A 17,458-nucleotide genomic window follows, 5' to 3' on the forward strand; every position below is an offset into this window, starting at 1 on the left:
TGCTCATTCAACCAGTCAACAGAAGGAGCCATTGATAAGTCATGAGGTTACAGCGAGACCTTGGCAAAAGATTGGGATCGACATATTCACATTGAACCAACGGGATTTCCTAATCACTGTTGACTATTTTTCGAACTATTTCGAAGTTGACCGTTTGCACGACAAAACGGCGAAGGAGGTCATTGGAGAGCTTAAACCGCATCTCGCGAGACACAGGATACCGGATATGACAATGACTGATAACGGCCAACCGTTTGGCTCCCAGGAGTTCAGCTGTTTTGCGGAAACATATGGGTTCGAACACTTAACGAGTTTCCTGATCAGAGACTGTTTTTATATTTAGTTTCTAGTCAGAGATCAAAAGACAACAGAGACTCTGCAATTGTGTTAAGAAATTTATTAAAAATGCACAAGTTAATTACAATTTCATAATTGATAATCTTACATTTTTTGAGCCATATCATTGGTATGTCATCAGCTTAAGGAAAGGGATGTAACGTAATATAGTGGTTAACTATACATAGTGCTATAAGCAGTACCTGACATTAATTAATATAATGCTTTGGTTCGGGTCAGATACCATACAGTACCTGTGTATAGTAGTAGGTTCGTTCATATAACTGTATCTACTGGTGTTGAGTAGATAATAAATACATGGCTTACAAGTCAACACGAGTGTGTCGTCTCTCCGTGCTGGTCCATACAAGTCTGAACCCTCACAATGTGTTGAGAACACGTAACAATTCGGGACAATTATTTCCCTTCATTGGCATTTTGTTCATGTACGCGTCGTGTATCCAGATATTGTTTAATAGTATATTGCTGAAGTTACTGAAGTTGCTGATACTTTTCCTTGTACAGTTGTCTAACCGCTGTCTGCTTCTTTACCTGTGTCTAAAAATGCTTACTTTTGTGTGATTTTGGTGTTATCTAGTGTTGGCTGCATTCTTAAGAGGTAACGTACAGCTGCAGTCGAGTCGTCCAATTAAGTCTCCCCGATGAAGTCAAGTGCTCAATAGGGGAAATGTCGGGGCTGTATCAAGGCCAGTCCAGTGGGTGGATATTGTTGTTAGTGAGAAAGTCACGCCAAGTCCTCGTAACATGTGCCGCCACCCAAGCCATACGGCGCTGACGAGAAACAGCGGTAAAGGCAGACGTACAAAAGGTTGACGTGCCCGCATGCCAACTTCCCGCAATCATTTCCTTACAGTTTTTATATGGATAGAGACGGTTATGGGTACCTATAGTATGAAGGGCAGATTCAGTGGCAGTAAAGTGCCGATTGCGCAAATGCGCGAGACGAATAAACCTGTCCTGACGTTGTGACGTCACGCGCGGACGCGCAGACCCCAGTATGTCTGCAACCCGCCAAATGTCCCTTAGACGTCTTACAAGACGTTCTATTGTGCAAATATGAACACCGAAATGTCTGGCAACCTGTATTTGCCTTTGACCGTGCATAATCATCGCTATGACCTGACCCCTCTGAACTTCCGTCAGCCGTGCCGTTGTTTAATGCTATAAGAAATTAATCAAAATATCGGAAAATGATGTGTCTCTATGAAGACAACCTAATGGTATGACGAGCAGTGTTCTCAATGTCACAACACTGCTGTGTCGAGATTTCCACGTGTCTTGCCTTCCGTGGAAGACCTCGTCACAAAATACAATAATGCAACATTCGATACAGGACCACGTGCACTGTAATCTAGAGACGCGTTCGCAACATTTTGTTAATAATGTCACCCTGCGTTTCTTTATCCCTTGCGTATATGTCATACATTTTTGACACATTAACTACAGTCCTACACAAATAATGTACTTACAATTTTAATAATATGTATGCAAATGCAGGGATAGATTATTCGCACAAAGGGACACACCTCTCAAATATCAATTCCCTTTAGACACTCAGTAATCTAGAAAAAAAAAACCTTAGTGGCACGGTAAAAATTGTATTCACTTTAGCGTAGATTCCACGTTGAAAGCACACGGAAGTACACATGTTTTAAATCTTCGCTATGGTAAGATCTCAGAGCAACACGTGTGTGTTTACATGTCATTGTTGTTCTGTCTGATGCCATGTTACATCGATCCTGTCACGATCGCATGTAGTTATGCTTGTCCTCCATTACACATCCGATAACTCCCTGTATATAATCACACACTTGATTTTTTTTTTTTTTTTACATCATCAATAAGTCATTTACACATGCGTCCTCAGTCCTACAGACAATAGAACACCTATACTACAGACACATTCAATCATCTAGAGACACATACAATTGAGAAATGATTCATTCCACAGCTGTAACTCTTTAACACCAGTAGATGATGATCTGTCAGTAGTACCAAATTTCTGATTGGGTTCGCCTTGATACAGTTATAGAATCTGACAACCTTGAAAGTGGGTCAACGTCATTCATTTGGACGAACTCGGTAGCTCCTCATCTCAGCTGGCTACAAGCTCAAGATTAGCACCATGGACCTTTTGGTTATTGACACATCTTGACCGTTGTGACCATAAAAAGTGAGTCAAGGTCATACATTTAAACAAACTTGATGGTCATGTTTCCAAGCATTTCACTGGTCCAATATCAGCACCCTGGGTCTTTTCGTTACGGAAAAGACGTTTATAGATTTTATCAAGTTTGACCCTTGTGACCATGAAAGTGGATCATGGTCGAAAAAACTCGGTAGCCCTCCATCCCAACATGCTTCAGACTTAACACCAGCACCCTGGGCTTCTTGGTCATTGAGAAGAAGTAAAAAATATTGATCATAATAACCTAATCAAAGTACTGAAAGTACTGGTATGCTAAGACCATTCAAAAATAAATTCTTTGTTATTAGCTTGCTATATACTGAAACCAACTATATGCAATCAATAAATCATTGCAGCCCATAAAAAATGACCAGCAGATATCAGAAATAACAAGCATAGTAGTATTACTTATGTAATACATGTCCCAAGTAGGCTCCAAGATGCAATGATAGGGAAGTTGTCCATTTCTTTGGATACATTGTAGGGAATGTTGATCATAGACACCATATTATCACTTTAAAGACTGTGTATCCTATTGGTTTAAGACCATTAGTTAGACCATCATGCAAATAACATGCTACATACACAGCTTCATTTTCCAGATTGTTTGTAAATGACTGCATAAGAGTGCCAATTTTCTAAAACAAACATGACTTGTCACCATAACTTAAAATAGAAGATGCCTATTCTTCCAGAAAACCTGGTCTTATTCTCCTTGTACTTTTTCTGGGAATCTTCAAGTAGATATTGACTTTGTTCCAATTTTTCATGTTTATATATTCTTTGTTCTCTAAAACTTGTCACAAGATATTTTATTCCTCTTGTATTATCATTTTTTTTAACATCCTTACAGTGACCTTGAACCTTGAAATTTGCAAGATGTGAATATCTTTTAGGTTGTGAAATTTGATAGAAAAACGAGGGTAATACAATGGAAAAACACCCCCATGCAACTATCCGTTTTTTGACTGTGACCTTGATCTTTGATATCTGACCCTGAATTTCTAAAGAAACCGACTTCTCCTCACAAGGGATACATGTTCCAAATTTGATTAAGGTATACTAACTGTCTTGGTCTCAATGCGTTTACAAGGTAATCATATAGTACTTATGCAAGTACTGTGACCTCTACATTCAATCCTAAAAATCATTACTATATCCTCTCCACATTGCCCAGGGATAACTGAAACTGTAATCCAAATAGCTAATACCCCCATCACCCACAGCCTTAGTTATCTCCCCATGGTGACCTTTTGCAAAAAAACATCCTCTGAAACACAGCGGCATGTGCACGTTCCCTAATATTCCTGCGAAGTTTTGTTGAAATTGGTCCACAGGTTTAGAAGTTGACCGACATGCAAAACCTGTCTATATTGACCAGATGCCATGGCAATCAATATTTCACGGGGGAAAATGGTGCATGCACATCTACACATTGTCCCGAATATTACGGTAGTTTCATTGGAGTTGTCTAGACAAGATGTGTCTACAGACAGACAAACAGATGGATGGACAGATAGACAACTTGATTCGATTTACCCACCCTTTTGGTGGTATAAGAATGCACAAGAGTGCTTACAAATTCCATGTGGACAGACATCATGGAAAAATAATAATGATAATAATAGAAATAAAAACATGATAAAGATGCTTATATCTTGTTTTCTTTATTCAGTATTCTTTCCATGCTTTGATCAGCAATGTAATCTTGTCATGTCAATATCCTAGTACAAGATTGCATACACAAAATTGTTGTAGGTAGACTTTTAAGATAAATAAAAAAAAATACATGTCTAAGTTTAAATGAAGGTTTTAAACAGAAGTCGTATTATGTTCAGTATACAGTGATTTTTCTAGACAATTGTAAACTATAAACTCGGTATACAGCGATCTTTTCTACACATTTGTAAACAACAAACTCAGTATGCGGTGATCTTTTCTACAAAAAGTTTTTTTTTATATATTGTATATACATAACTCAGAAAAAAAAAATAAGTAAACCTTTCTATGTACACTACAAACTCAGTATACAGTGAGCCTTTCTACATAAACTTGGTATAACTAGTGAATCTTTCTACTTAAGTAAATTGAAGATTGTAAAGAAATTTACTACAAATGCAGCATACAATGATCTTTTCCACATTTTTTTAGTTTCTGCCATTTGTTGATTCTTCTTTTGTGATGGTAATTATATTGCCGCCTTTAGAGAGTACTGTGACCTTAAAAGGCAACATGGTTGTTAGCATATCCTCAAGTGATTAACCATCTTCAACATCTAATTGGAGGTCGGAAAGAAGGACGTTTTTCTCCACCATAAGGTCCTCAAATCCATTGTTGGTCACAATGGCCAATTCCAAGTTAGAAGAATCAAGAGATACCTTCTACCATTCCAGATTTCATTTCTTCAGGGACATCCACCTGCTGAAAGAGAGTAAGGGAAATAAATAACTATATTTCTTTATTGCTATGATTACTTCTGTATAAGCTTATAGTCTTGAACTTCCCAATAGGAGTCTATATTAAATATAATTAATTGTTTTGACATTCAGGACTGTCAAATTATGAAGTGATGGACAGCTAGAAAATAAGAATATCTTGACCATGGTCATACAGAGATTGAATCATAAAGTTAAATTCATGAGATAAATCTGTGCAGTATGATAATTTATTTTGACGTTTGTATTTCAAAAATCATTATGACTTGAAAGGTAATGTGTAATTTAATTAATTACATTGGACCGTCATGCAATGGCAATGCCATTTTCATAATGTAATTGTAATTTCATTAATTACATCATCATGTAATTGAACCCATGCCTGTTACAAACAGTAGCTGTCCTAACTGATCCTAAAATTAAATTTGGCTATGTCTATCACAAAATTAATGTTGGCTGTCTATTACAAATGCCATATTTAGCTACAGTAGAGGTATTTCAAAAATGTATGTCATTGTAACTGAAAGGACACAATTAATGGTTACTTAACCAGAACTACAGTTCTGAACAAACCACTACAAAGCCTGGTTAACTGTACTAAGAAAATGTCTTCTCAATTAATCAATTTCATTGATTATTGACATCTTATTGTTGTACTTACAGTCACTTGAGTTTCTTAAAAGTTGCAATTTGACTTTTAATAAGGCCCAAAATGATAATACTGCAATGTCTTAATTAGCTCTCGAGGGGTATTGGTTAGACTATTTATCTCATTTCATTCCATTCACCATGAAAACAAAACTCTAAAAAACAGTCGACAATTAATGACAAATATTGAGCCTAGGGCTGGGTAAAATTGATGAATCAAAAGTGTTGAACTGAAAGTGGAGGCAGTTGGCATAATACTGAAATTTCTGAGATGAACAAATACAGTACATATATCAAAAAGTTCAATTGTACCAATAATACTTTACACATTCACACTGGGACTTTACACATTCACACTGGAACTTTACACATTCACACTGGGACCTAACACTTTGCTAGGTTTATCCTAATCTTTATTAAAATACTTTCCGGGAATCAGATGTTAATTGACATCTTCATTATTCCTAATCTTCATATTGTAATCGTTCACAACATCACTCTTCAACAGAATCAACGAGACATCATGTCAGAAAGACAAAAACTAAAATTAAGCTAAAACTATATATATTAACTTCACATGTAAACCTTAAAATTAGCATAGCTGTAGAGTTCCCGTACGATTTCATACTCTGGCCTTGGGCCGTTGGGGTACTTATAAATTATTTCCGATCAGAAATTTGAAAGAGCTAGACCTACAATAGCGCGGACAGTGACAGATATTTTAAAGTAAAATCGATATATTACCCAGACAGATTCCTAGATCTATTCACGGTAGCGTAAGTAGTACAGTACAATATTACGGATAAGTTTTTTTTCTGGTTAATTTCCGATCTGTTGGGCCACTGACAGAAGTGACTGCGATGAGACCATTATGAAACGATCATTCCAAAATAAATCCATTTCAAAATACTGAAATACTTTACGGAAGCAACAAAAATGTGCTAGCTGCTTACATAACATTTTTCAAATGCATACTGCTTCAAGGGAAAAGTCTTGAAAATATTTTGAAAAAAAAGTGCAGCCTAAATTCAATAGACGCGAAGGCTCATTCCAAATGAATTGTTGCAAAAAATGCAATTGATAGTTCAGTATAAGTATTGACTTCAAATTCAGCTAACATATATATATATATATATAGTGATACTTACCTACATGAATTACCCGCCATCTTCTTTCAGCCGCCGTCTTCTTTCAGGGTCCAGCAGCACAGAGCACCCCGGCTGTTTCCGTCAAAATTTTATGCTACTCTAAATCATTCTTATTTTAGTTTCATTTTTATTTTCAACTACATATATAAGTATTTTTAATAGTTATCAACAGTATTAAACGGGAAGTAAATTTTCGAAAAAAGAAAAATAGAAAGTATATGACTCCCACAATGCATCGCGCGGAAAAGAAAGTTAAGCCGCCATATTGGCATCGCCTCGCAAAATTTACCACCATAAACGTGAGTCTTTGTCATTGTATTTACAAATTTCGATGTCTGATTATCATTAATACACAACACAAAACATTTCTTGATGTACAGGTAATGAAGAAAATGTCGATAAGGTTGTTTCATTTAATGAGTAGCATCAGCAACTTGTAGGGGCGATAATCCAATGATTACGGTAATGTCCGGCAGATGGAGTAGGAGTAAACTTTCGATTTATGAACCAATGAAAACGAAGTACTGATACTCAGCCTCAGGGGCGATAGCAACATGCTGAAGAGCATTGAAAATGCTCTTAGCATAAAAAACAGTTATATTTTAGAAACCTAACATGTCAGTTATTTTGTGTTTCTGATCAGTCCAAAAATCAAAGGGGACAATAAGTTATCAAGGGGAACCTAAATATGATATTTGAAAAATCCCTCCAGTACTTCCCAATAGCAGTAACAATGTTGATTTCACAAATTCAAAGATGACTGCCTGTCAGTCATTTTGTTTTTCTGATTGGTCCCACATCTCATGATGTGTGAAGATGTTCTGGGCAACTCCTCGAAACTAAATCACCAGAATCAGGGATTGATAAAATGAAGCATTATGATGTAATGTTAGAATACAAGTCATGTGCATTAAGTAAGCTCCCCATGACTAAATGTGTCCTCCAGGAATAAAATTCAAATATCTAACATTGCCTGTGATGATAACATTGAAATGTATCCTCAAAAAGCCTCAAGGATTCCAGATTCCATAACTAGTCATGTATCCAAACCAAACTTCGACGGAAGTAAATTTGAAATGAGCTAGTTACCTCACTTTACATGATTAAAACAGAACAAGTCCAAACAGAATTCATATATGATATCTTCATTAACCACTCTGTTTTCATAAAATACATGTTTTGTGTTAAACATTGGAATGTTTCATGGATAAGCAACTTCCAGTATTATTAACATCTTTATCAATCACCAAGTATTGATAAACAAAGTACATGTGTACAGAAAAAAAAGTGTTCAGCTTCATCAAAGTGAAAGGAAAAAATAGATTAATATTTTATGCCAAAAGTCATCAGTCCTGTATACTTTTGAAAGGTATTTGAAAATTGATTTGATTACTTTGCTTGAAAGGTCATTCTATTGCAGCAAATTCAGAATAAAAAAAATTGATGAATGATCCTTTATAAATTCAAAGCAAAGTAATTTAACTGTTGTCTGAAGTCAAATTAAGGATCACTATGTTGTACAAGATACACTCCAATGCCAGACTTTGTGATATTTATCAAAAGGATCATTAATGCAATCAAAACTTAAACAAACCGTAAGTGTCATGTACCACATACATTTCATTATACACTCAATTACAGAAAAATACTCTACAACTTCTCATACAGATTCTTACAATTTTCCATTGTACTAGTTCTCTTTTTTAAATTTTCATTTTTAAAAAATCAATCTTTATATATTTCAAGTAATAGAAAAGCACAACAAATCAAAAATATTTCATGAAATTCTTTTGAAAAACTCTGATATCAGTCACCAACAAAATACAGAATACTGTACTGCATAAAGTACATGTTATCAGTCTCACTTGGATTTTATAACATGTAAAGACTGTATTTGGACTTATATCTATCATTCCAATCTGTTTATAAATTATAACAGCTTTAGAAATTTGGTTTGAGTTCAGAGCTTTGTATATGTGCAACTGGGTAAAAATATTTCAAATTTCACATATTCAGAAATTGAAACAATAACAACCCTAAAAGCCTATCCAATTTTAGGCAATAAACAGTTGTGGGTTTTAATCTACTTCCCATCACTATTATATACTAAATTAAAACTGACAATGTATCTCGAAATAAGCTGTGGGTGGGGTTGGAGGGGCTTAGAGTAGCCCACACAATTTGTGACATGGGATAAACCACACAACCTGTGACATGGAGTAACCCACACAGCCTGTGACAAAGAGTAGCCCACACAACCTGTGACATGGAGTAGCTCACACAACTTGTGAATGAAATGAAATAAATCTTGCTGGCCGTTTTACAAATAAACCATATTTTGGCTTATTGTCAAACAAATCTATACATGTAAAATACATTTTCTCAACTCTAAATATAAATACAGGTTAATTTTCAAAACTTAGAAATAAAATGTGTTTGTTCCTATGTTTTTATTGCAATTGGACTAGAAAAAAGCTCGAAATAGCGAGAAATTTGATATATAAAAGTTCGAAATAAGTATGGTAAAATTACTATAGTTATATAGTTAAAAATTTCGGGACTTTTTAAAAAATTTGAAATACCGAGAAATTTGAAATATTGACGTTCGAAATACCGAAGTTTGACTGTACGATGATTTTTCTCCACAAAATGTGCATAGTACCTAAATGTAATACATTGCATAGTTTTGTTGTCAAAGATGTAACAGGTAAATCAATTACAAACTATCCCCTACTATCCTCTATCTATGGACCCCAATGGGAACAACACATTTACTCTGATTCAAAGTCAGGAGGTGGGATTATCATCAGGCATGGGCTTATTGTGGAAAATCACAGCATACATTTACAGTTCATGTGACATACATGCATTCTCAAACTAGTGTGTATCATATTCCTGATAATTATACATTAAAACATTTATAAAAATATATCTTCTACAAAAATACATAATTTTCAAAGCCCTTTTGATATCAATCTAATTGATAATCATGATGAATTATTTTCACTAATGCATGGTGAAAAATACACTCCTTGTAGTCATTGGATTTCAAACATGAAGTAATCACATGAAAAAAATCTACAGTATTACCAAGTCTGGAAATACCAGTGTACTAGTATATCACACATGATCATTACTAACAAATATTTTTAAAAATCCCTTTTGACATCAATTTCTTTAATTGTCATTATAATAAATAGAACAAGATCAATTCTATTATTTTTTCAAATCTCATTTGATATCAATTTCATTGATTGTCACAATAAATCATTTACAAGTATGATGCATCATGAATCATATTTATTTTAGTTTTGAAGGCCTCATCTACAACTAACACTATATTAGGTCATCATATAAGGGTGGAGGGGAGGTCATCATCAGCTAGGAAGGAAACAAGGGCTGTAAAGATAGAAGGGCTGTCCTAATTAACTATGTAGGGAATGGAACAAAAGCTGTGAGGGTAAGGGGGAGGGCCTAATCACCAAGGGAGAGTACAAATGCTGCCTAGGTGGAAGGGAGGTCCTTATAAACGAGGGAGAGTACGAGAACTGCCCAGGTGGAATGGAGGTCCTTATTAACTAGGGAGAGCACAAGAACTGCCCAGGTGGAAGGGAGGTCCTTATTAACTAGGGTGAGTACAAGAACTGCCCAGGTGGAAGGGAGGTCCTTATTAACGAGGGAGAGTACAAGAGCTGCCCAGGTGAAAGGGAGGTCCTTATTAACAAGGGTGAGTACAAATGCTGCCTAGGTGGAAGGGAGGTCCTTATTAACGAGGGAGAGTACAAGAACTACCCTGGTGGAAGGGAGGTTCTTATTAACTAGGGAGAGTCGAGAGCTTCCCAGGTAGAAGGGAGGTCCTTATCAACGAGGGTAACTACAAGAGCTGCCCAGGTGGAAGGGAGGTCCTTATTAACGAGGGAGAGTACAAGAACTGCCCAGGTGAAAGGGAGGTCCTTGTTAACGAGGGAGAGTACAAGAACTGCCCAGGTGGAAGGGAGGTCCTTATTAACGAGGGAGAGTACAAGAGCTGCCCAGGTGGAAGGGAGGTCCTTATTAACTAGGGAGAGTACAAGACCTGCCCAGGTGGAAGGGAGGTCCTTATTAACGAGGGAGAGTACAAGAACTGCACTGGTGGAAGGGAGGTTCTTATTAACTAGGGAGAGTACAAGAGCTGCCCAGGTGGAAGGGAGGTCCTTATTAACTAGGGAGAGTACAAGAACTGCCCAGATGGAAGGGAGGTCCTTGTTAACGAGGGAGAGTACAAGAACTGCCCAGGTGGAAGGGAGGTCCTTATTAACGAGGGAGAGTACAAGAGCTGCCCAGGTGGAAGGGAGGTCCTTATTAACTAGTGATTATACCCAATAAAGAAAAATAAAAAGAGAAAAGAGTTATAACACTATGTCAGTGCTCCAGATAATTTTTTACCTAATGGGTAATTGTACACATCAATTTCAATTATGATGAGTAAAACTTGGGTTGTGTCTTACAAGTTGAGTAAACATCCAGTCGTAAATGTATTGCTGGCTTTAGAATCCATGCATAACCTACAAGTTAATGTTAAGGTCCTATTTTGGTCATCACTCGACCTGCTGACATACAGCCACGGAAACATTGCCTTCCACTCCTCGATCTTTGTGTCAGACACATTTTCATGCTTCCGTTTTGATTTTGTTATTTCACTGATTATCTTATTCAACAATTCTTTTACCAATGTCTCGAAAGAAAGTTGGGTTCTCACGTGGAACCCGAACGATTCAAGTGATATTTTTGTCACTGTCGTCATCAAACGTTCTGTGCATGCAAACATCCGACAGACGTTTGAATTTGAAGGGAAATCAGTGAAGCGTTTAGAAATATAGAATGCCGAAATAGGGACAGACTAAAGTCTGTGTGAACATTTCCGGATTGTGTACGCAAGCTATCTAAAACCACAGAATAGTACTAATTTTTAATGCATAGAGAGTACACACCCATTTAATTTTTGATGAGTAATTGACTAATTTTCCAGAGTAATTTACGCATGTACATATCTTAACTGGAGTACTGCAATGTGTACACTACAACACAAAAAAAATGGTTTATAAAATAACATTAATGCTAATTATATACATAATTATATAAAATCTAAATTGTAGCTAAGCTACCACTAAGTCGACTTAATTTACATCAGATTCTATAAATAGAATCATCATATGGATTGAGTCATAAGACTTAAAAATGCAGCAATAACAAGCATGTTTATGAGGCCTTCCTTTAGCAACTTTTAAGTATGGCCAAGCTTTGACTAATCAATAACTAAGGAAATTCCAGCAGAGGCATCTAAAAATAAACAAGTCATAAACAAAACTTCTAATAGCAATGACCTAAATCTGACCATCTTAACCAATCAATAAAAAGAAATTCTAGAAGTGACATCACAATCCAAACATATATTAGTCACATGCTGGTTTAATCACACCTATTAATAGCACTCATAATTATTGATTTGTTTCATATCAAGAAGTGAAAGATTATATAACTAATGACCACTTTCAATATCATTTCACTATTATAGACTGCAGTTCTATGTGTCTATGAATATTACAAAATACTTTTTAGTTGATATACATATGTTTATCGCAGAAATAGATATTAGTATATAAATATTTACAGGAAGATAAATACATATACCAGGTGCATACAACATTTTCGCTTTCTGTGTACATTTCTACCTATTAGCTTCTAATCGTATTTTACCAACTTTTAAAGTGATAGTATATGAATATTACTGCTGTAAGCTACCTACATATAAGTAATTATGTATATAATGATGATAAAAAAATACATCCTTCCTGTATAGATAACATGTAAATATTGACGACAAAACCATAATATTTTGTTTAACATGTAATAATTCAGCTACACACATGAAACACAATACATACATCTTTCTAGATGTCAGTAGGATAAGACTTGCACTCAAACCCTCATGTGTGTTCAACATTTCTTACTTTATTTGGATCACATGCCCGAGTCAAAATATCCAATTTTTAAATCCCACAGAATGCATGCATTCAATGTTGTTTGTATTTGGAATTCCCTGCTCTCCTTCTTTTGCCACAGCTACAGCTACATGTTTGAAAGAAGGAATGGAACAGAACTCAAGGATGAGGCACGTGATTTCAGAATCTCTTCCACAATGATTTTCATTGGAATACCTGCTTGAAATGACCAACATGGATAAAAACCCTTCTGTATGGCCAAATTTTCCTCATGGAAAGATGCAGTAGTGTTACAAAAATGACTGTTGTAGAAGAAAGCCGGATACCCTGATCTGTACATAAAGTTGACCACTGGCACTTCATCTTGTGGAGTATAGCTCAAACCAAACCCGCCTGATGCTCCGCTGATGAGAGAAGATAACACAGGAAAGTTTTTACCACATCTTGTTATTGGGTAATATGTAGGTATCCTAAACTGAAGTATCCCCTGGAGCTTTTCATTTTTCACTTGAAAACAGTCTTTCAACTTCTTACTCCAACCTTCAACAAAATCTAAGCTAAGAGTATCAAGGGGTAGCTTTAAAGCAGTTGCATCCACAACTAGCTTGCCATGCTTATGTTTAGAATGGAGCTGGTAGCCAGCGATATAGACTGGATGTTCCTGGCTTTCGTTGTCATTTGAATACCTGGCATAGTGTGGAGGGATTTGTTCAGCTTTACCTAGATCCAATCTCAGCACAGCATAGTCTAAACTCTCAGAGAATGAATGCAAAAAGGGTTTGAAACTGTATTGATTTAAACCTTGTCCAGGACATATGTTGATATCTTTTGGGAAAAGAACTGCTAAATCTTGTTCCAAGAGCAGTTCATTTGGACAACCATCTCTATATAGGACATCACTGATACAATGGTAACAGGTAAAAACAAACCCATCACCGACATGAGAACATGTCCCTACCTCCTTGTAATGATCTGTGTTTCTTTCCCGTTGGAAAAGGTGGCCAGTTCTTACAGCTGCATAGTTGTAAATTAGCTTCTTCTTGGCACCATGATTTTGCCAATCATGCTTCTGTGTGGGATGGATACAGTATTCAAAGCAGCCAGGATCACTTTCGTTCCTAAGATTCATCCTCATTTTATGATAGATTTTAGCTTTTTTCCTTAAGCCCTCATAATCATCCTTGTAATGGAAGTCTTTGCTGGTGACTTTCAGCAATGAATGACTTTCCGTAGCACAACTTACAACGGAACTGACACTACCAATATCTGAACATGTTTCAATGCTGTTCTGTTCACCAGGAGCTAGAGATTGACTAGGTATATTGTTTGCTTGTTCAAGGACCCCATCAACTCGCCTGCCATATAAGGCTGTACCACCAAGTCTTATAGTACTGCTACCACTGATAGGTTGTCCTTCAACTGGATTTGAAAATTCAGAATTAAAACCTAGGTCATTTGAAGAACCATCATTGGTCCATCGTAAGGTTCCATGGGATTTTCTCAATGTTTTAGATTCTTCCTCAGCATTTGATGACAAAGACCTGTACACATTTGGAGATGGGCGAATGTTTTCTGATGACTTAGTGTCAACCACATCTCCTTCCCACAAAATCTTGTTTGTTTCACTCTTCACTACATTTTCAGGCTGTAAGTTGGATTCTTCTTTGGTAGCCAAGCCACCACCTATAGCTTCAGATAGTTGCTGTAAATAATGGAAAAAATGTTATCAACAACGAAACATCTCAGTGAAGTATATTTTTGAAAAAGAAATTTTCAAATTGCTATCTGCAAAACACATATAGATTACTATACTAGTATTTAAAGTTGATTAAATAAAAATAACTAACATATATCACATTCCATTGTACAGTTGATTTCCCCAACCTACGAACTAAACACTCAAGGATATTAACCTCTGCCTATCACTCTGTAGATTCAAGCTATATATACTTCATTAAAAGATGACACTCTTTTTCCAAAGTTTTTTGTCCTAAAACTGTAAATGTTTTCTATGTGTTTTTATTCCAAATGATCCTGCATTCCTATAGTAACAAATTTGTTACTAAAACAGTAGCTATCACTCAAATCACTGCACATGAATATATACATATTAACCATTTGAGGGGTGATGCCTAGTCCAAAGGATTCTTACTATCTATCCGCAATTTCATTTGTCTGTCTTGGTTGCATTGTGAAATAAAACCCTTCTGACTAGTAATAAACATGCCAAACGTTTGATGACGTTACAAGAAGACATCCCAGAAAGAATTAATTAAGTTGTGTCAAACAAGACTGAATATTTCTGTCTCTAAAATGATAACTGAATGTCATTAAACATACTTACTATGCTGTTATTCATTTTTTAAACATAAGTAATAAGAATCTAAACACCTGTATCAATACCAGTATTATTAACACGAATTTACACTGTTCTACTTCTACTTCTAAATGATGATAATCAGCTTAAACAAGTTGAATATAATGTCTCGAGAGAGAAGGAGATTTACCTTAAAGAAAAAGAAAGAATATATGTATATAAATATTTCATTTTAAGGGTACAGTGAGCGGAGAGAAGTTTTGAAGGATTCAGTGGCAAGACCGAAATCTTCGGTCTAATGCCAAACCTGTTAAAGGCGACTTAATTTTTTTGTTAGTCATCAGGCTCAATGTTAATTACCTCGGTTTCATTTCCGTCATTAAGGCCAGGATAAGATTCAGGAATTTGTGAAGCTTCGTCGTTCCCTTCAGTTTTGGCTCTAATGGAGTTATCACCCTGGAGCGATGAGTTTTGGTTTTCGTCTGGTTTCCGACCCTTTGCCATTATATAACCACGAATAGTTGAGAAAATTCATACAGGATGGTTGTCTCTATATCATAGGGGTCTTCCCCGAACACCAACTTGTATGTTTCCACTGGTTTCTTACAATTTACCTCTTCCTTTATAGATTCAATCACTGAAGGACAAGTTCTTCTAAATTCATTGTTAGACTTGCTGTTAATACTCAACGACACAAAGTAAGCCTTGGGAAATCCCCAGTGGCAAATGGGTTAGACGATTTACAGGATCTCGGGCAGGATCGGGCAGAATCGAGCGACGATTTATAGGATTGGGCAGAATCTGGGGTCAATAGCACCGTTTCAATGGTTTTAATACATGTTTTATTGTGTATACATCATCATGTTTAAAACATTATGAACAGTTATGAAGAAAAATGAAGAAGTATTTAAAAAAGAAATACCAATATCTGTTTTGCCATGTGAATGTATGTGTGTGTGCATGTGAGAGAGCATGTGTATGGTTGTTTTTTGTCATATGTGATGTACATATTATGAAAATTCTTAAAAAATAAAAAGTTACAAAAAATAAAAACTGTTTTGGTCGTGCAAGACGGAAAGTCGATCCACAGGATTGGGCGGTTTATGTGTACAATATGGGCATCGAAGTGTTTTTTGTATAATTATTTTGTTTTAAAATTAACATAGTTAAAATATTATGGTTCCATATTGACCAAACACATTTGTTATTTTTTTCACATAACATACTGTGCCAATCAATACCGAAAGACGATTTACAGGATCGGACATCTTTTTATCTTTTAAATTAGCATTCTTACACTGCAAAATGCACATTTTGATAAAACTGATAGATACTTCTGGGTAATATTAACGACTTAGGTCAATACACTATATGGGCAGGTGAGGCCATGTTTGAGAAACTTTGCACTGTTTTAGTTGGCCTATTTACGTTCAAATGTTAAGATCATACAATGTTGTTATGTATACATATATAGGTAGCTGTATGTAAACCATCCACAAATTGTCAAAGGGGAGGTAACTTCAATAACTGTATTACACGATTGCCTCCCTTGTTTACTGTAACTCTCATGTGTTAGGAGGAGAATAGAGGAAGATAGTTCAAGAGGATGGTTGTTTTATGTATATTCCCTCTCACTACCCAGAGCCTAATTCCTGTTTAAAAGGAGGTCGATCAAAAACCGAGAAACAATTTCCTCAGGCAACATAAAATTGCTGCAAAGAGACAAATTGCAAAAACTCTTTAAAAAAATGGTTTATTGATATGATTATACAATAAAATAATGCTAAGGTCGAAGGTCTTTAAGGTTGATGGACCAAAAAATCATTACTCTGTCAGATGTCAATTCACATTTCAATATCCTAATTTAAATGAAGGCAAAATAATGCTCAGGACACAAATTTTAACATAGAGAAATTGAAATTACTATGTAATTAAGGGATCCTGAATTTGGTACACTGCACATCATGTTAGTAGGAGGAAATTTTATACCAAGTTTCGCTATACTAGTCTAAATGCAAGTTATGCTCTGGATACAAAATTTTTACGAAGTGCAATAACTTTGTAACTGAGGGGTCAAGGGCCCAGAATTTCGTACACTGCACACCCTCTTAGTATGAGGAAAGTAGACATCAAGTTTCATGACCCTTGCTTAACTGTTGGCAAAGTTCCAGATACAAAAGGACAGATGGAAAGATGGACAGACAGATTGATAAGGCAGCACCTGTATGCTGCCCTGAAAATGTTTGAGGAGCATGAAAAGTGATTTGATAAGTTCAAAATGTGGTGGTGCTTTAATAATAAAAACTAAATTCAATTTGAGTTTAGTGTAAAGTTTTATTGTTATAAAAAAACTGTCAACTCTACAATACAAAGAACTTTCATGT

At 35.7% G+C, this 17,458-nt stretch overlaps 1 protein-coding gene and 1 long non-coding RNA gene across 2 annotated transcripts; both read right to left on the reverse strand.

Moving 5' to 3' along the window:
* Positions 1-4,191: 4,191 nt before the first annotated feature.
* Positions 4,192-6,939, reverse strand: LOC132551172 (uncharacterized). Its single transcript, XR_009554238.1, has 2 exons — positions 6,777-6,939; positions 4,192-4,966 (listed from the first exon to the last, which is right to left on the reverse strand). It is a non-coding gene; the product is annotated as an uncharacterized LOC132551172 (long non-coding RNA).
* Positions 6,940-11,864: 4,925 nt separating this feature from the next.
* Positions 11,865-15,705, reverse strand: LOC132551166 (uncharacterized). The gene is made up of 2 exons (XM_060215275.1): positions 15,435-15,705; positions 11,865-14,459 (listed from the first exon to the last, which is right to left on the reverse strand). Exons 1-2 carry the CDS (start codon positions 15,576-15,578, stop codon positions 12,885-12,887), a joined length of 1,719 nt encoding a protein of 572 aa, XP_060071258.1. The 5' UTR covers positions 15,579-15,705; the 3' UTR covers positions 11,865-12,884.
* Positions 15,706-17,458: the final 1,753 nt, after the last annotated feature.

This window comes from Ylistrum balloti, unplaced genomic scaffold (assembly GCF_031769215.1).
Source record: "Ylistrum balloti isolate Yb309-2 unplaced genomic scaffold, AGI_CSIRO_Ybal_v1 Utg370182, whole genome shotgun sequence".
Taxonomy (NCBI): Eukaryota; Metazoa; Mollusca; class Bivalvia; order Pectinida; family Pectinidae; genus Ylistrum; species Ylistrum balloti.